The 13,943-nt window shown below is 48.8% G+C and overlaps 1 protein-coding gene across 5 annotated transcripts in view; it reads left to right on the top strand.

The window, feature by feature from the left end:
* TPST1 (tyrosylprotein sulfotransferase 1) overlaps positions 1–10,269 on the top strand; it is a 141,614-nt gene extending 131,345 nt beyond the window's left edge. For 3 of the 5 annotated variants that reach the window (XM_016429270.2, XM_056819702.1, XM_056819701.1), the window contains one exon: positions 9,678–10,269. In XM_016429270.2, coding sequence (XP_016284756.2) covers positions 9,678–9,716 — 39 coding nt within the window. In that variant the 3' untranslated portion in view covers positions 9,717–10,269. Of the gene's footprint in view, positions 1–6,625; positions 6,675–9,677 lie in introns of all 5 variants that reach the window. The other 2 variants (XM_007485678.2, XM_007485677.3) reach the window with 1 other exon arrangement.
* The last annotated feature ends 3,674 nt before the right edge of the window (positions 10,270–13,943 follow it).

Here is a 13,943-nt window from a genome sequence, read left to right as displayed (position 1 = left end):
CTGTCAAATGGAGATGATAATAGCATTTACTTCCCAGAGCAAAGTAAGATAATAGAGAGAAAGCCCTTTGTGAGCCTTAAGGCACTCTGTCATTGTGAACTATCATTTCTACTACATTTTCCTTCTTTTGTGCATTACTCGTGTCATTTTCTAAGATCTTAGGATTCTTTCCTATCTCTTTGCCTCTCTTTTCCCCATGCATAGTGTTCCTTCCTTTCAACCCTGTCTCCAACTCCTTCAACCTCCCAGAACCCTCCTGCTTCCCCCCCCCCCCAGGAAAGGCTCTGCTGTCAGTCATTTATACTTTGGTGTGAAATGAACCCCAGGGATATCAGTATTTTTCCAGTAACTAAAAGAAGCGTCTGAAAGGCTTTGTTCACTATTTAAAGAATTTCAAGCATCCTGGAGCCAGATAAAAAAGTATCCTGGATATCTATTCAGTAATAGAACAACAACAAAAAAAACCCAGGTCCACTTGGAATTTCTTGGACTACCAGTTGGGAGGCGCTATCACAAAAGAGAATGCTGCCTGTCTCGGAGGCCGATGAAAGGATCAGAAAGTTCAGTCACGATCCGTTGTCCAAATACAGGGAAGCCCACGTGGCTTAAAGGCCTCCATGAAATGTTTTCTGACTGCGCAGGGCACACTGTAAAGGGACGGCGCCACGTAAACGGAATCCTCGTTGGCACCGTTCACAGCAGCCCTCGCCGCAGAGCTGGGCCTCGTACCTCACACCTTACCCCTTCCGCGCTTGGTAGAATGGGGCTGGGAGCTGGAATTTCTGAAAAGAGATCTTCGTCAACCCCATGCCTGACTGCTCTGTGGAGGTCCTGGCCTGGAATCTTTGGTTGGGGGCAAGCGATGGATTTGGCTTGTTCAAAATTGTTTCCTATGCAATTAACTGTAAACAGGATCACCAAATAGGCCTCTGTTTCATTCTGATTTATACTTAAAAGAAATCTACCTACACGTCTGTCACAGCGTTTTAGTTCTTCCTTCTGTTTTGGCTGTTTTCTGTTTGTTCGTTCAGCTCGTATTTGTGTCTAGCAACATCTTTCCCTGCCCGCGGTGGGGAGGCATGCACTGTTCTGGGCTTAGTTGGGTGGCTTCGCATAACTTCATCTAGGCTATTCATAACTGTTTTATAGTCTCCATTTGTAGTATTTCAATGGCATCGTAATCCTCGATCACATCATTACACCCGAGTTTATCCAGCCAGTCACCAACTGCCAGATAGGCGGGTTATGTCCAGTTCTTGGTGTAATCCGTGTGTCATTTGGGCAAAGCGGAGCGAACCCGTTTCTCTCCATAATCTCTATGGCACTGATTTCCGCTTACAATTTTCCCTGGGAAGATCAGAATTTAACTCCTTTCTACGGACTCTTAGTTCTTCTGCAAGCATGTGGGCTAACCAGCCACCGGACAGGGGACAGCTTCTTCCTCAGTTGGGCAATAGGGGGATTTCTCTCTAAGTCCACGGGAGCCTGGACACCTCTCTCTTGTCCTGCCTTTTCTCATCGAAGCCTTACGTTCCTTTCTTCTCTTTGATCGAGTCTCTTTCCTTGCTCTTCCCTTTCACATCAGACTCTGGCTCCTAGCGAGGAGGACCTTGCTTTCTTCTTGAGGCCACATGAATGCAAAGGCTTTCAGCCAGGTCAGCGTGTAGCCTTGCTTAATTCATCCCGTGTCTCTTGGGGGGGGCCCTCTGGAGCGTCCCCCCTCCCTCAGAGGCTGTTTGTGTCCTTGTACTACTCTATTAAACAATGTGTTTCTTTCACTCCGCCCGGATGCAGAGCTCATTTCAGAACATCTAGAGCCCGGGTCTCCGAAGCTTCTCTTTCCTTCTTTTCCTTCCATGCAGAGGAATCCTGAAATATCTGCGTGTTTGACTGTAACCTCAACCTTCAGAGGGAGTCGAGAAGAGAACCTCACGCCGCTTCTCCCCACCCAGCCGCCTTGGTGTCACTTTTCCTGTTTCACTATGTTTCCGTTGAAACCATTTTATCTTTAGTTCTGGAAATGTTCACAGGTCCCTAGAGGACCAGTGGCAGAGCCTTCTTCTCTCCTCTTCGGGGGAGGGTGGCTTCAGGCGTGGATGGAGGAGTCACCTTGTCACTTTAGATGGCTCACCTCGACCACCTCTTTCTAGGAGGCAGAGAATTGGGGTTTGTTTGATCTTTACACAAAGACAAGGAAGAACCACAAAATGGTATCAGGCCAGGAGAGAATAAACTCCACACATTAATATGAATCATCATTCCATAAACAATGCTCCAGTCACTAATCAGGAGAGGAATGCCCAGCCATCGTTTCACTCCCGTGCCCACAAAGATGATAAACGATGGGGGTAGACAGCGATGGAGGGCTGTGGAAAGCTCAGCTGGTGGATCTGGGAATCCGGCTGACCTTTATGTAAAACAGTTTGGATTTGTGCTAAGACAGTGACTAGAATGCCCCGTTCCCAGGAACCCCGAGATCCCACTGCTTGGCACAGATCCCGAGGGGCCAGCGTTCAACTTAGACCTTGACCGTTCCAACATTTATAGCCGCCTTGTGAGACAGGAGACAAAGAGGCACCCCGAACCCCGACAGTGAAGCTGGAGGGGGTTGTGCCATCTCTCTTGTCCTGTCTGTCTGCCCACTAACAAGCATCCCTTTGAGGTACTCCCGTGAAGCTAAACCTTGGCTCCCTGGGATGGTGGCAGAGCATTGCTTAGCTCTCCTGCCCCGCTCTGTAAGCCACATCTCCCTCTGCAGAAGCTCATGCCAGGTGGCTGCCAGTGTCTGGGGCTGAAGGATCTTCTTAGGAGGCAGAAGCACTTACCAGGTTGCTGTTGCTGCAGGGCCCAAAGTAAGACCAGCTTCTGATGCAGGGAGAGCTTCCCAGGAGCAGAGCCTGCATTCCAACGGAGATCGGTGCCCTTCGCTGGCTTTGCGATATTCTAGAGAAGCCTCAGTGGCTTTAGCTGGACAGATGAGCTGCCGCAGCCGACGTTTTTACAGAGGGTGGGAAAGGGTGCTCATCCTCCTGCTCCGTCTCTTGCATCCTCCGAGGGGCTATATTTCTGGAGCAGTCCCTGTCTCTGCCTGGTGCTCTCACTCCCTCACCACCCGTGCTCCTTGGCCATCCTGCTCCCACCTGCCGCCATTCTCCCGAAGTCGCCCTCCCAAAGGATAACGTGCTTACCTCCCAATCCGGTTGCCTCCTGTTGGATGCCCTCCCCTCCCTTCATTCACTCGGTTCTCCTCCTCCCTCCCTAGCTTCAGTGTCTTGAGCAGGGGCTCTTCTCTTCCCGACCCCATATTCCCCCGCGTCCGGCCCCCTCCTCTCTGTGTGCCTTTGGCAGTTTCATTCATTCCTACGTCGTTGCCCGCCACCTCTGTGTGCGTAACCGTAACTCCCAAGTCTACATTCCCAAGCGTCACCTCCCCACGTCCATCTGCCCACGGCATGCGGCCACCGGGGTTCCCGGCCAACACCACAAATTGAATATGTCTGAATTGTTATCTTAGGCTTGACATGTTCTTCTCGGGCTCTTACCCAGGCATGAACTACTTGTTATGATTCACGCTGTACACCGGACTTAACCCCACTTCATTCGTGCCTTTGAAGATGTCTCTTTTCCCATTCTCTGCCCATCGATTTCTCCCCAGCCCTTCACACCGCCTCCTGGGTCTTCTCTGCCCTCAGTCGCTGGTCGTTCCCCATCCTCCTGCCTTCCCATAGCCATCTGTCTGCTTGTGTACGGATGTGAGTGTGTTTTCTTTGGTGTTAGTCTCGTCATCATTAGTCATCAAGCTCCAGGAGGGTAGGGACCGCCTCATCTAAGTTTTGTGTCTCTGCCGGCCCCTAAGCCCTGCTCTCTACCCATGAGTGCTTAGTAAATATTTGCTAAATTTGAATGTTATCGCCTAGAGATCTTTAGCTTATTGAAAACCAACTGAAGTTTCAGTTAAGAGAGTCTGGCTAGCAGGTAAGCTCAAGCTCGCTTTGTATGTAGGGATGATAATCCTGAAAATTGAAAATAATTTGTTTTTATATTACAAATCACTTAAGGACTTGGAAAAGCCATTAGGATAGCATTTTTATCATCATTTCCCTTATGGTGATGTAACCGCGAAAATGTGGATTCAAGACTGTGAATTACCAAAACTGTAAACATAATTTTTAGTGTCTTGATTTAAATAAAAAATAAGTGGTCGCCATGGGAAAAAATTCCCAAATATGAAAATACCCAAGTCAGCTGGGTTTTATGGAGATTTTAATTAATACAAATGAAGGAATTAAGGAAAGAGAGAGAGAATAAGAGAAAATAGTATAAAGGGCCTAGGCCAAAGGGCCTAGGCCTGAGCCTTAAGAGAGACTAGTCAGTCTTTAATCACTCACCACAAGATTTGTCCCACCACAGCAAACTCCCAAACTGAACTACAAACTCCAGCTAGTCTAAACTCCAACCAAGTTCAGAGAGAGCCAGCTCCTTTTAAAGAGAAATTTCTCTTATGTCACCTCCCCTAAATTTTCACATCTACCAATCACAGTAGACGTTTTCCCCAGGACTGCCCATTCTTAGTTCACATCTTCTTTTGTCATCACCTTCTCTGAGTAGACTAAAACTTCACACCTCTTTGCTAAGCTTTCCCTTTGTAACTTGTTTGACCTTTTAGTGATTAATTTGACCTTTATAGGTACTTAGCACCCTTTTGTATTACATCTAAAAATAGACCTAGCTTAAGGTTTTAGCTTCACTATAAGTATGAGTTAGGGACTTTTCATTGTTCAGTAAGGAGTTTACAACTTTATCTTCCCCTAAAGTATGCCTAAGTATGGGTGGAATAATGTTAAAATTCTCAATATATTCCTGATCAAGTACCTCCATTGTTTAAAATGGGGAATAGCTTAATCAGATCTTCTAAGGTATAGTCTGAGCAATTTTAAGATTCACAGTGATGATATTATCAAGAAGGCCTATTTGAATCATGGCAGAGTAGATAGCTAGCCTCAGAGACAGGGAGACCTGAGTTCAAGTCCTACCTCTGTCCTATACTATGGTATAGTATATGGTCTTGGGCAAGTCACATAACCTCTTAGTATCCCAGAAAATTCCCAAAGACCAGAAGTTGCAGAGGAAGTGTTGACCTGAATGAGCAGAGGGGATTCTCTCAGTTGGAAGTTTCCTTTACTGGTAATTCTCAAACTTTTTGGTCTCAGGACTCTTTTACACTCTTAAAAATGATTGAGGACCTCAAAAATCTTTTGTTTATATAGGTAATATCTCTTGACATTTGCCATATTAGAAATGAAAATCAATGTTTAAAATATTTATTTAAAATTATCATTAACTATTGCATGTTAACCAATTACACATTTTATGAAGACATTTTCTAAAACAAAAAACTAGCAGAAAAGTGGCATTGGCTGACCTATTTTTTGCAGATGTCTTTCATGTCTAGCTTAATAGCAAACGTCCATATTCTCGGGTCTGCTTCTTCCTTCCTTCTGGTGGTGAGCCCTGTTCTTTGGGTTGAAGTCTCTGAAGAAAACCTGACATCACGCAGATGCAGATATGGATTAGAAGAGAGAGGAGTGTTTTAGTAGTCGTCATAAAGCGTCTTAGGATAATAATGAAAGTAGGCTGGACTCCACCAAGGCCCTGGCAGGCCTTGGGGACCGCAGAGCTCCCTGCACTGTACTTTGAGGACTAACCCCGAACTAATGGAATGGCTGGCCTTATCCGGCTCTTTTATCCTATGGTGCACCAAGATAGGAAGGAGGGTTTGCATGCCACATCCGGAGTCTCAGCTATAGGACGCGAAAGGAAGTGAGGGTTTCAGACTTTCACATCAGGGCTGTCCTGGGGAGAGCCTCTTGCGTTGGCTTTAGTGGGGAGGGGGGCCGTCTCATCGTAGGTAAGCACGGCCCGGAGCCTGCACTTCTAAGCTCGTTTGTGGGGCCAATTTGCTTTACCCGCCTTTAATTGGTGGGCAGAGTGAAGGCCGGCCTCACCAAGGCCATCTGCCTCCATGTGGCGTTTCCACCCTCAGTCTGACATTTCAGACTTCATTCAAGTTCTTCCAGCTGTCTAGACGTCCCTGGCACTCGGCCTTTGCGCCCCTGTGCCTGGCCGGCGCCCCAGCTGGTCCACTCCTTCCTCACCGCCACCATTACTATCCCTCGTTTTCTTCCAGGCTCGTCTGCTGGGCCAGCTCCCTGGAGGAGCCTTTCCCAGTCCCCTTTGCTCCTCCTCCAGTGAGCTTGTGTTCACTTAGCTCTTTGCCCCTGGATACCTCCCAGAAGCACATCAGTCCCTTCCCGGCCTCCCGGCTCTTGGGGCCTTCCCTGGGTTTGGATCCATGTGGTTAAACAGAGGATCTGGGTTTGAATCCTGGATTTGCCATGTATTCCCAGGGTGGCCTTGGGTAAATCATGGAAGCTTTCCAGGCCTCAGTTTCCTCATCTGTTAGAATAAGTGGGCTGGACTAGAAGATCTCCGCGGTCCCTTCCAGCTCCAAGTCTGGGGGCCTCTGGGAGCTGTCTGGGCGCTTCTTGGCTACTGCTGCTTAGCGGAGGTCCCCGGGCGGTATTGACTGAAAGCTGTTTAAATCATTCTCTGCTTCCCTTAACAGAACGAGCCGGGCGAGTAGAGAAGAGTGGAGACTCTCCGTCACACCCAAGGTGATGGTCGGGGCGCCCTTCCAACACGGGGTGGTACAGTTGGGGGACGTCGTCGGGCCAGACTCTGAAGACCTTCCGGTCCCGGCCCTTGTTCCGGGGGCTCCAGAAGGCCGAGGAGACATGGGAGCGGGTTGGATCTGGAAGGGACCTAGACATCCTCTAGCCCAGGGTGTAGTGACATGACCCTGACTTAAAGTCATTAGAGACTTGGGTTCAAATCCCACCTCCTGCACGTGGTAGCCGTGTGACCACAGACGAGTCATTTCACTTCCCTGTGGGGCCTCCATTTCCTTCTCTATAAAATGGCTGGGGGGGGGGGGGGGGGGGGAGGCAGCTGGGTAGCTCAGTGGATTGAGAACCAGGCCTAGAGATGGGAGGTCCTAGGTTCAAATGTGACCTCAGACACTTACCAGCAGTGTGACCCTGGGCAAGTCACTTGACCCCCATTGCCTAGCCCTGACCACTCTTCTGCGTTGGAAACAGTACACAGTGTAGACTCTCAGATGGAAGGCTTTTTCAAGATGGCCGCGGTGAGTTCTACTGTGTAGGGCGATCACCGGATGAGGCCATCTGGGCCCACCCCCGCCTTGTACAGGGCAGGGAACGGAGGCTTCCAGAGGCCAAGGCCCCAGCCCGCCAGCCCAGGGGTGAGGCGGAAGACCCCGGGGTGGAGGGGGGCCTTCCCCCAGTCAGGACCCGCTGAGGAGGTGCCGGGCAAAGCCTGGGCCGACCGGGACCCCCTGCACATGCGCTCTCACTGCTGTTCTCACTCCAGAGCAGGGAACTGAGGCCTGGGAAAGGGGGGAGGGGCAGCCTCGGCCTTCCCGAGGCCCGAGCACATGACCACGGCCTTTGCCTTCCGCTTTTGGATTCTCTTTGAAAAGCGGTCCCTTCCCCCAGCGTTAGGGGGCGCTCTGCACCGCGCCGAGGAGTCCGCCTGCAAGGAGCCAGATCTGCGCAGCGCGGGGCTGGAGAGCACGTTCAGTAGTAAACCGCCCCTGGTGCACGTGGGCGCTAGGAGCCAGCCGAGGAGGCCCTGCTTCACTGGGCTAGGAAGGGGCGGGGTGCGCCCCCTCCCCCCTCGGGAAGGCGCTGAACACTTAGAGCCGCAGCCTTGGGGCTGAGCTTTGCTATCCAGCCAGCACTCATGCCAGACACTAAAAGTAGCCCCGCAGGCCCACAGACGGGAGGTCCAGGGTCCAAATGCGGCCACTCCTGGCTGGGTGACCCTGGCCAAGTCACTTCTCCCCCTCGCCCGGCCCTGACTGCTCTTCCCTGACTGCTCTTCGGCTTGGCACTGAGTCCAGGCAATGCCCAGTATTGACTCTAAGATGGAAGGTGAGCTTTAAACAATAATAATAAGGCAGCCCCTCCCCCCCAGGAGTCCCTGCCGGGCGGAAGTGGTCAAGGAAGGGCCTTTTGACCCAGACGGGATGGGAGAGGCAGCCGGGAGTCCTGGGAAGAGCCCTGGGGATGCCCCGCTGCTTCCCTCCTGGGCCATCTCGACCATCTGTCCCGTGGGAGCCCTCTTCTAGCTTGACGATCTCTGGTCTTGTTTCTCGGGGCGCAGAGGGCCCAGGCGGGAGCTCTCGGCCTTCTTGTATCTCTGGACATCCAGCGTGTTGGGGTGGGCTGTGGCAAAAGGGTCCCTGGTTAGCCCCTGCCTGGGCCAGGAGAGGGCAGCCCCTCCGCCATCTTGTTTCTGCCCAAGGCTCCAAGACGGTGAGATCCAAACTCCTGGTGCAGGCCGGGAGCTGCCCCTTTTGTCATGCCCAGAGCGGTGCAGGGTACCCCAGCCTCCCCTCCTGTCCTGATTAGGGCATGTTCATGGGCCCGGCGCCCCCCTCACGAGCAAGCCCGCAGAAGGCCCGAGCAGAGCTGGCTTCCGCTAGTTATGGGCTGTCCGTGGGCAGGACTACAGCCGGCTGCCTGGGTCTGGACTTCATCCAGCATCACCATCATGTGGCCATAATGACACACTGAACAGCATCCCAAGGTTCATATAGTGCTTTCTTTACAAGCACTCTTCTAGGGAGGGCATACAAGCTCCGCCATGTTTAAAAGATAAGCCCTCCCTGACTTGCCCAGATCTTGTCCTTGAGGTTTGAACCCAGGACTCTCCTGATTCAGTGTTTAGCATTCTTAGAGACCCTGCCAGGATCGTGTAGGACTTGGAGTTGGACTAGCCAGTCCCCCAAGTCCCTTCCGACTCAAATTCTGTAATTCTCCATTCCAGTCTCCCCTCCAACACTCCTTGTTAGCCGGGTAGCCATGACTAATGTCATGTAGGAATGCTGGGCTGGCATCCGGAAAACCCGAGCTCAAATCTTGCCGCCTATTCTTTCAGACTATGTGACCTTGGGCACCTCTTTTTCCTCATCTGTAAAATGGGGATAACCATGCCTCTGAGGGGGATCGTAAGGATCAAATGAGAGAATATCTGTAATAGAAAGTACTTTGTCAGTCCCCTTAGAGCTCTAAATAAATGCCCATCATCATCATCATCATCATCATCATCATCATTATTATTACTGCCCCCTCAGGCCCCAAATCTGCCAAAGTGGAATGGACAGCCTCCAGAGGGGGTGCATTCTCCAACCCCTTCAAAGGTTGTCTGGCAGAGGCTGGACAACCACTTGTCGGGTATGTCCTGAGGTTCCGCCCATCTCGGGTTCTGTGCCAACAACACCCGGCACCATGATCACTCAGGATGTCCCTGAGACCGAAATGAGATTTTATGTCGGTATAGAGCCGATCCAGCACATGTTTTTTAAGCAGCTGCCATGTGCCAGGAACCATGATGTGAAGTGCCTACATGCATGTGTTGATACACACATGTGTATGTGTGTGTGCATATATATATATATATTTTTTTTTTTTTCCCTAACCAGTGTGAAAGCCCTTTTCCATTTCCCTTCTCCCTCTGGCTCTTTTCCTGTACCCTGCCTCAGCGTGGGGATCAGTCGCGGCATGCCTGTAACCGTGTTCTGTTTCTTCCCCCAGGAAGGAATCTTGCCTTTTCAAGGGACAGGTGACCTCTAGGGATGTCGGTCCCCATGCTGAGATGAGTGGCTGGGACTCAATGACCTGTATCTTCCGCCTCTCCTTCTCCGTTCTCTTCTCCTCCTTCCTGTGTGTGCTTCCATCGGGCCCACTTCAGCCGTCACCGGTGAATGATTCCCTACCAGGATGCTCACGAACCTCAGTGGTAACAGAGCAAGACATCCCAGGGACCTAGCAGGGGTGAAGGAGCAGGAGGGGCAGAGCCCCCGCCTGGGTGAGCGCTCCCATCCACATCTTTTCCTAATCTGATGCCAAACCCCAGTGGCCAACGGGAGGATTTTAAACTGGAGCTGGTGTAGAGAAGATGTAAGGACCCACGCGTGGGGAGATGTTGGATTGGGGGGTGGGATGTGCTCGTGCCAGATGTTCTGTAGAACAGTTGTTCTTGTTGAAATCTTCTTGATGTGGATGTTAAATATCTTAATTATTTAAAGAATCACATGTTCTTTTGGAGAGGGCGGGGAATCTCATGTACATTTACAATTCAATGACTTTTGTATTTTATTTTTCAAAATAAAAGCTTTAAATGTGAGGCTTGTTAGTGGCCTCCCTCTCTTCTTTCTTGCCAAGGCTGTGTGTTCTGGGATACCAGAGCTGCTCCGGGCAGAGCCCAGCTGGGCCACAAGCTCTCTCGTAGCCCTGGGGCTCTGTTTCTCTGGGATGGTTCCATGGGAGTTTTGTTGTTTTGACCTTAACAACTATTCATCTGTTAAGCAAATATCTTGGTTCAACGTGTGCTTTTCCCCTAGCCTTTGATTTCCGAGGTCTCTATTCTAAGCCAGAGAAATTTCCCTTTACCAGCTGCTACCTAGGAGCTCTCTTGGTTAGCCAGATCATGGGCGACATGTTTTTGGGATCAGGCCACACGAGCATGGCCATTTCCCTTCAATCCATCCAGCTAATCTTCCTAAATGTTGCCTTCATCGGGCTAGTGCTGTTCCTGCCACCCATGCCAAGTCTAAACTCTGCTTGGCATTCAAGGCCTTTCACAATTCCCCCCCCCACCCTATCCACCCTATCTTATTTCCCACTGTTCTCCAAATCGTACTCCCCTTTACCCATCATCCTGCTCATTCCTGTGTCCATGTTCTCTCTCACTTGAAATGGCCTCTCCTCCATCCGTCCATCCATCCAGAAACTCCACCAGTTTCCTCATCTGTAAAATGAGGGGGTTGGACTAGATGGCCTCTGGGTCCCTTCCCACCCAATGTCATATAAGCTACCTGGGGCTTCAGTTTCCTCATCTGTAAAATGGGGTTGGAGTGCATGACGTGGAGGCCCTGCCCATTCTAAATTGATGTTTCTTGTCTCGCTCTAAATCTATGACTCTCTCACATCTACTCTCCAGGGCCTCAATTTCCCTTCTTGTAAAATCCCACCCCTAAATACAAGTAGAAAGTAGTAGGATGGGTCAGGGGGCCAGACTGCTCAGCAGATTGGGAAGGCTGTCTCAGCCAGCTCTGCCTCCGTTTCCACATTTGTAAGGTAAGCATCATGGTCCCTACAAAGAGTATGAACATCTTCCAAGGTTCTTGGGTTCTTGTGGAAGTCAATGGAGTTAATCCTGAAATCTCTCTCTGCATACATAGAATATATTTATGCCACGTCAGTGATGTCATGACGTGTTATATGTCAGAAGTCCATGTACCGTATGGATTTAATAAGATGAGAGGTTGCTCGTCATGATTTTAGAGAGCCAGAAAAGCCAGAGTTTCTGGCTAGGAGACCCTGAGCAAGTCATTTAACCCTTCAGTGACTTGGGCAACTCCCTAAGAGAAGAGGTTACAAAGAAGGCGATGACTTCTGATAGAGGGAGATTCCTCACCTATGAGTATGCAGTTGAATGCCAGGCTTAGTCCCTATCTTGTCCTTATGAATATAATATTATTAAGATATAGTAAACTATTTGTATGTTTATAGTCCACAGAGCTCTGGATCTTGAGTCAGGAAGACCTCATTCAAATCTGACCTCAGACACTAGCTTTGTGACCCTGGGCTAGTCACTTCCCCATGTTTGCCTCAGTTTCTTCATCTGTGAAATGAGTTGGAGAAGGAAATGGCAAACTACTCTAGTATCTGCTAAGAAAACTCCAAATGGGTCACAAAGTGTTGGATATGACTGAACAACCACAATTTCCTGATTCACAGGTCCAGTGCTCTATCCTCTGTACTATCTGGATCTGCATACGATCTTCCCTTGTTCCAGGACCAGCACTCTTCCCCCAGCATCGTGTCACCTCCCCAAAGAGCCCAGAACTTGCCCAGTGGCCTCTTCTAGCACTAAAGTTCCATAATCCACTGGCGCACTAAGAAAAATCAGAATGCATCAGCCAGAAAGGACCTTGTAGCCTGTTGCCTTGGACTTTAGGAAGGAGAAAACTGGCCCCAACTCAGTGAAAGGGCTGCAATCACATGATGTCCAAGCCAGGAGGAACCCCAGAGACCATCGGACCCAGGGGCCCTTCACCGACCCCTCGGCCAGTGAACAAATCCCCTCTCAGAATCATGTTCTAAAAGGCATAAAATAAAATCCATCAGATTCCAGAAGAAACAACTATATGGAAATACAACTGTCAAATTATTTTTTTAAGTTCATAGGCTCTAGATTAAGAATTCCTGATGTTGTCCAGTCTTCTCAAGGAAAGGAAGATTATGAGGACCAGAGAAAGACGATGACTTGCCCAAAACCACCTGGCTAGTGAGTGACAGATGTGGCAGTTACAATTTTGTTTCTCTGCTAGAAGTATTAAATATTTTAGAGGTTTATTTAAGATTAAGAATTAAAGAAAATACAAAATAAGAAAGCACATGCCTAGGAGGCATGAGAGACGCATCTGCTTGGAAGCAGAAGTAGGAAGAGAGACCCAGGAGGCTTTTACAGCAAGTTAAATAGAAATTTTGATCTCACCCAGGTAGAAATCTCAGTGAGATTACAAAGCATTCTGGGAAGTAGCCAAGGATTTCTGGGGATTGAAGTCCGGGGTTCAAATCTTCATTTTTACCCAGAGCCAGGTCTGGGACCCAGCACTCCGGACTTCCTGCCCTGTATTCTTTCTCTGCTGTTTGTTCCCTAATAAACAGCCTCATCAGGTTCATGGGTATAGTAATTAAAAATGGGTTTGACAAATATAAGAATTTTTTTATTGTGGTTTATTGTGGTTGCCATTTATAAAAATGCCATTTATAAAAAAAAATTTATAAAAATTTATAAAAAAATAACTTCTTAAGTCAAAATGACTGTTAGCAGCTTTATATAGCTGCTATATATAAATATATACATATATATACATACATATACATAAATATATACATATATATTTATATATAGCAGCTAATAGAGATATTAAAGTGGGAAATATAGGAAATAGGTAGAAAAAATCACCTAGCTACAAATACCCTAAATACTAACCACAAATGCAAATTCAAAAGCACATCTCACCAGAATCCAAGGTTCTAATTATGAAGCTGAAATCTGAAGAGCCAGGAGAAACTGAAAAATCCCCAAGAGCCCTCAGTGCACAGGAGGCCAAGACAGCTGAGTGTTCACCAGAGCTCATGCTGATAACAGTGTCCCACCTAAGAGCCGAGACAGACGGACAGACAGACAGAAACAGAGACAGAGAGAGATTTTTTTCTAATAAGTGACTTGTGAACTCTCTTATTTAGTGACTTCCTAAGTTTTAGTTCTTGATTAACTCAAAAGAAACAAAAGGAATTTTAAAAATCCCTTCACATGGGCCAGTGAGGGACTGGACTTGGGGGACTAAGTTGTGGCTTCCAGAGGAGAGAGACCCTGCCCTCAGAGGTCAGAATAACAACACGACAGCACATTTTTGCCCAAGTCTTACCCTTGGGAAAAGCAGGATAGGGTCTCTGCTCTCCAGGCTATGGACTTTCATGAGAGCCCCAAGCATGATGGGAGGGGAGAAGATTTGTTTTTATTCTATTGAATTATTTCTATTCCCGAATCCCAAATTGAAGCTCAGAGTCTTCCCTCATTCCTTTGTTCCTAGGAAACTCAGAGAAGGTGCCACCAAAGAATCTCCATGGTAGGCAGATGGAAGAGGGAGTTGGTGAGATTCCTCATGCTCAGAAAATAAAAAACTAATTTAAGCTGAGAGAATCTGTTAGTTCTTTACTCTCTCATTAAGGGGGCAGCTAGGTGGCTCAGGAGATAGAGAGCCAGGACTGGAGTCTGGAGATCTT

This window comes from Monodelphis domestica, chromosome 2, assembly GCF_027887165.1.
Source record: "Monodelphis domestica isolate mMonDom1 chromosome 2, mMonDom1.pri, whole genome shotgun sequence".
Classification (NCBI taxonomy): Eukaryota; Metazoa; Chordata; class Mammalia; order Didelphimorphia; family Didelphidae; genus Monodelphis; species Monodelphis domestica.
This window is presented reverse-complemented; position numbering and strand designations above follow the sequence as displayed.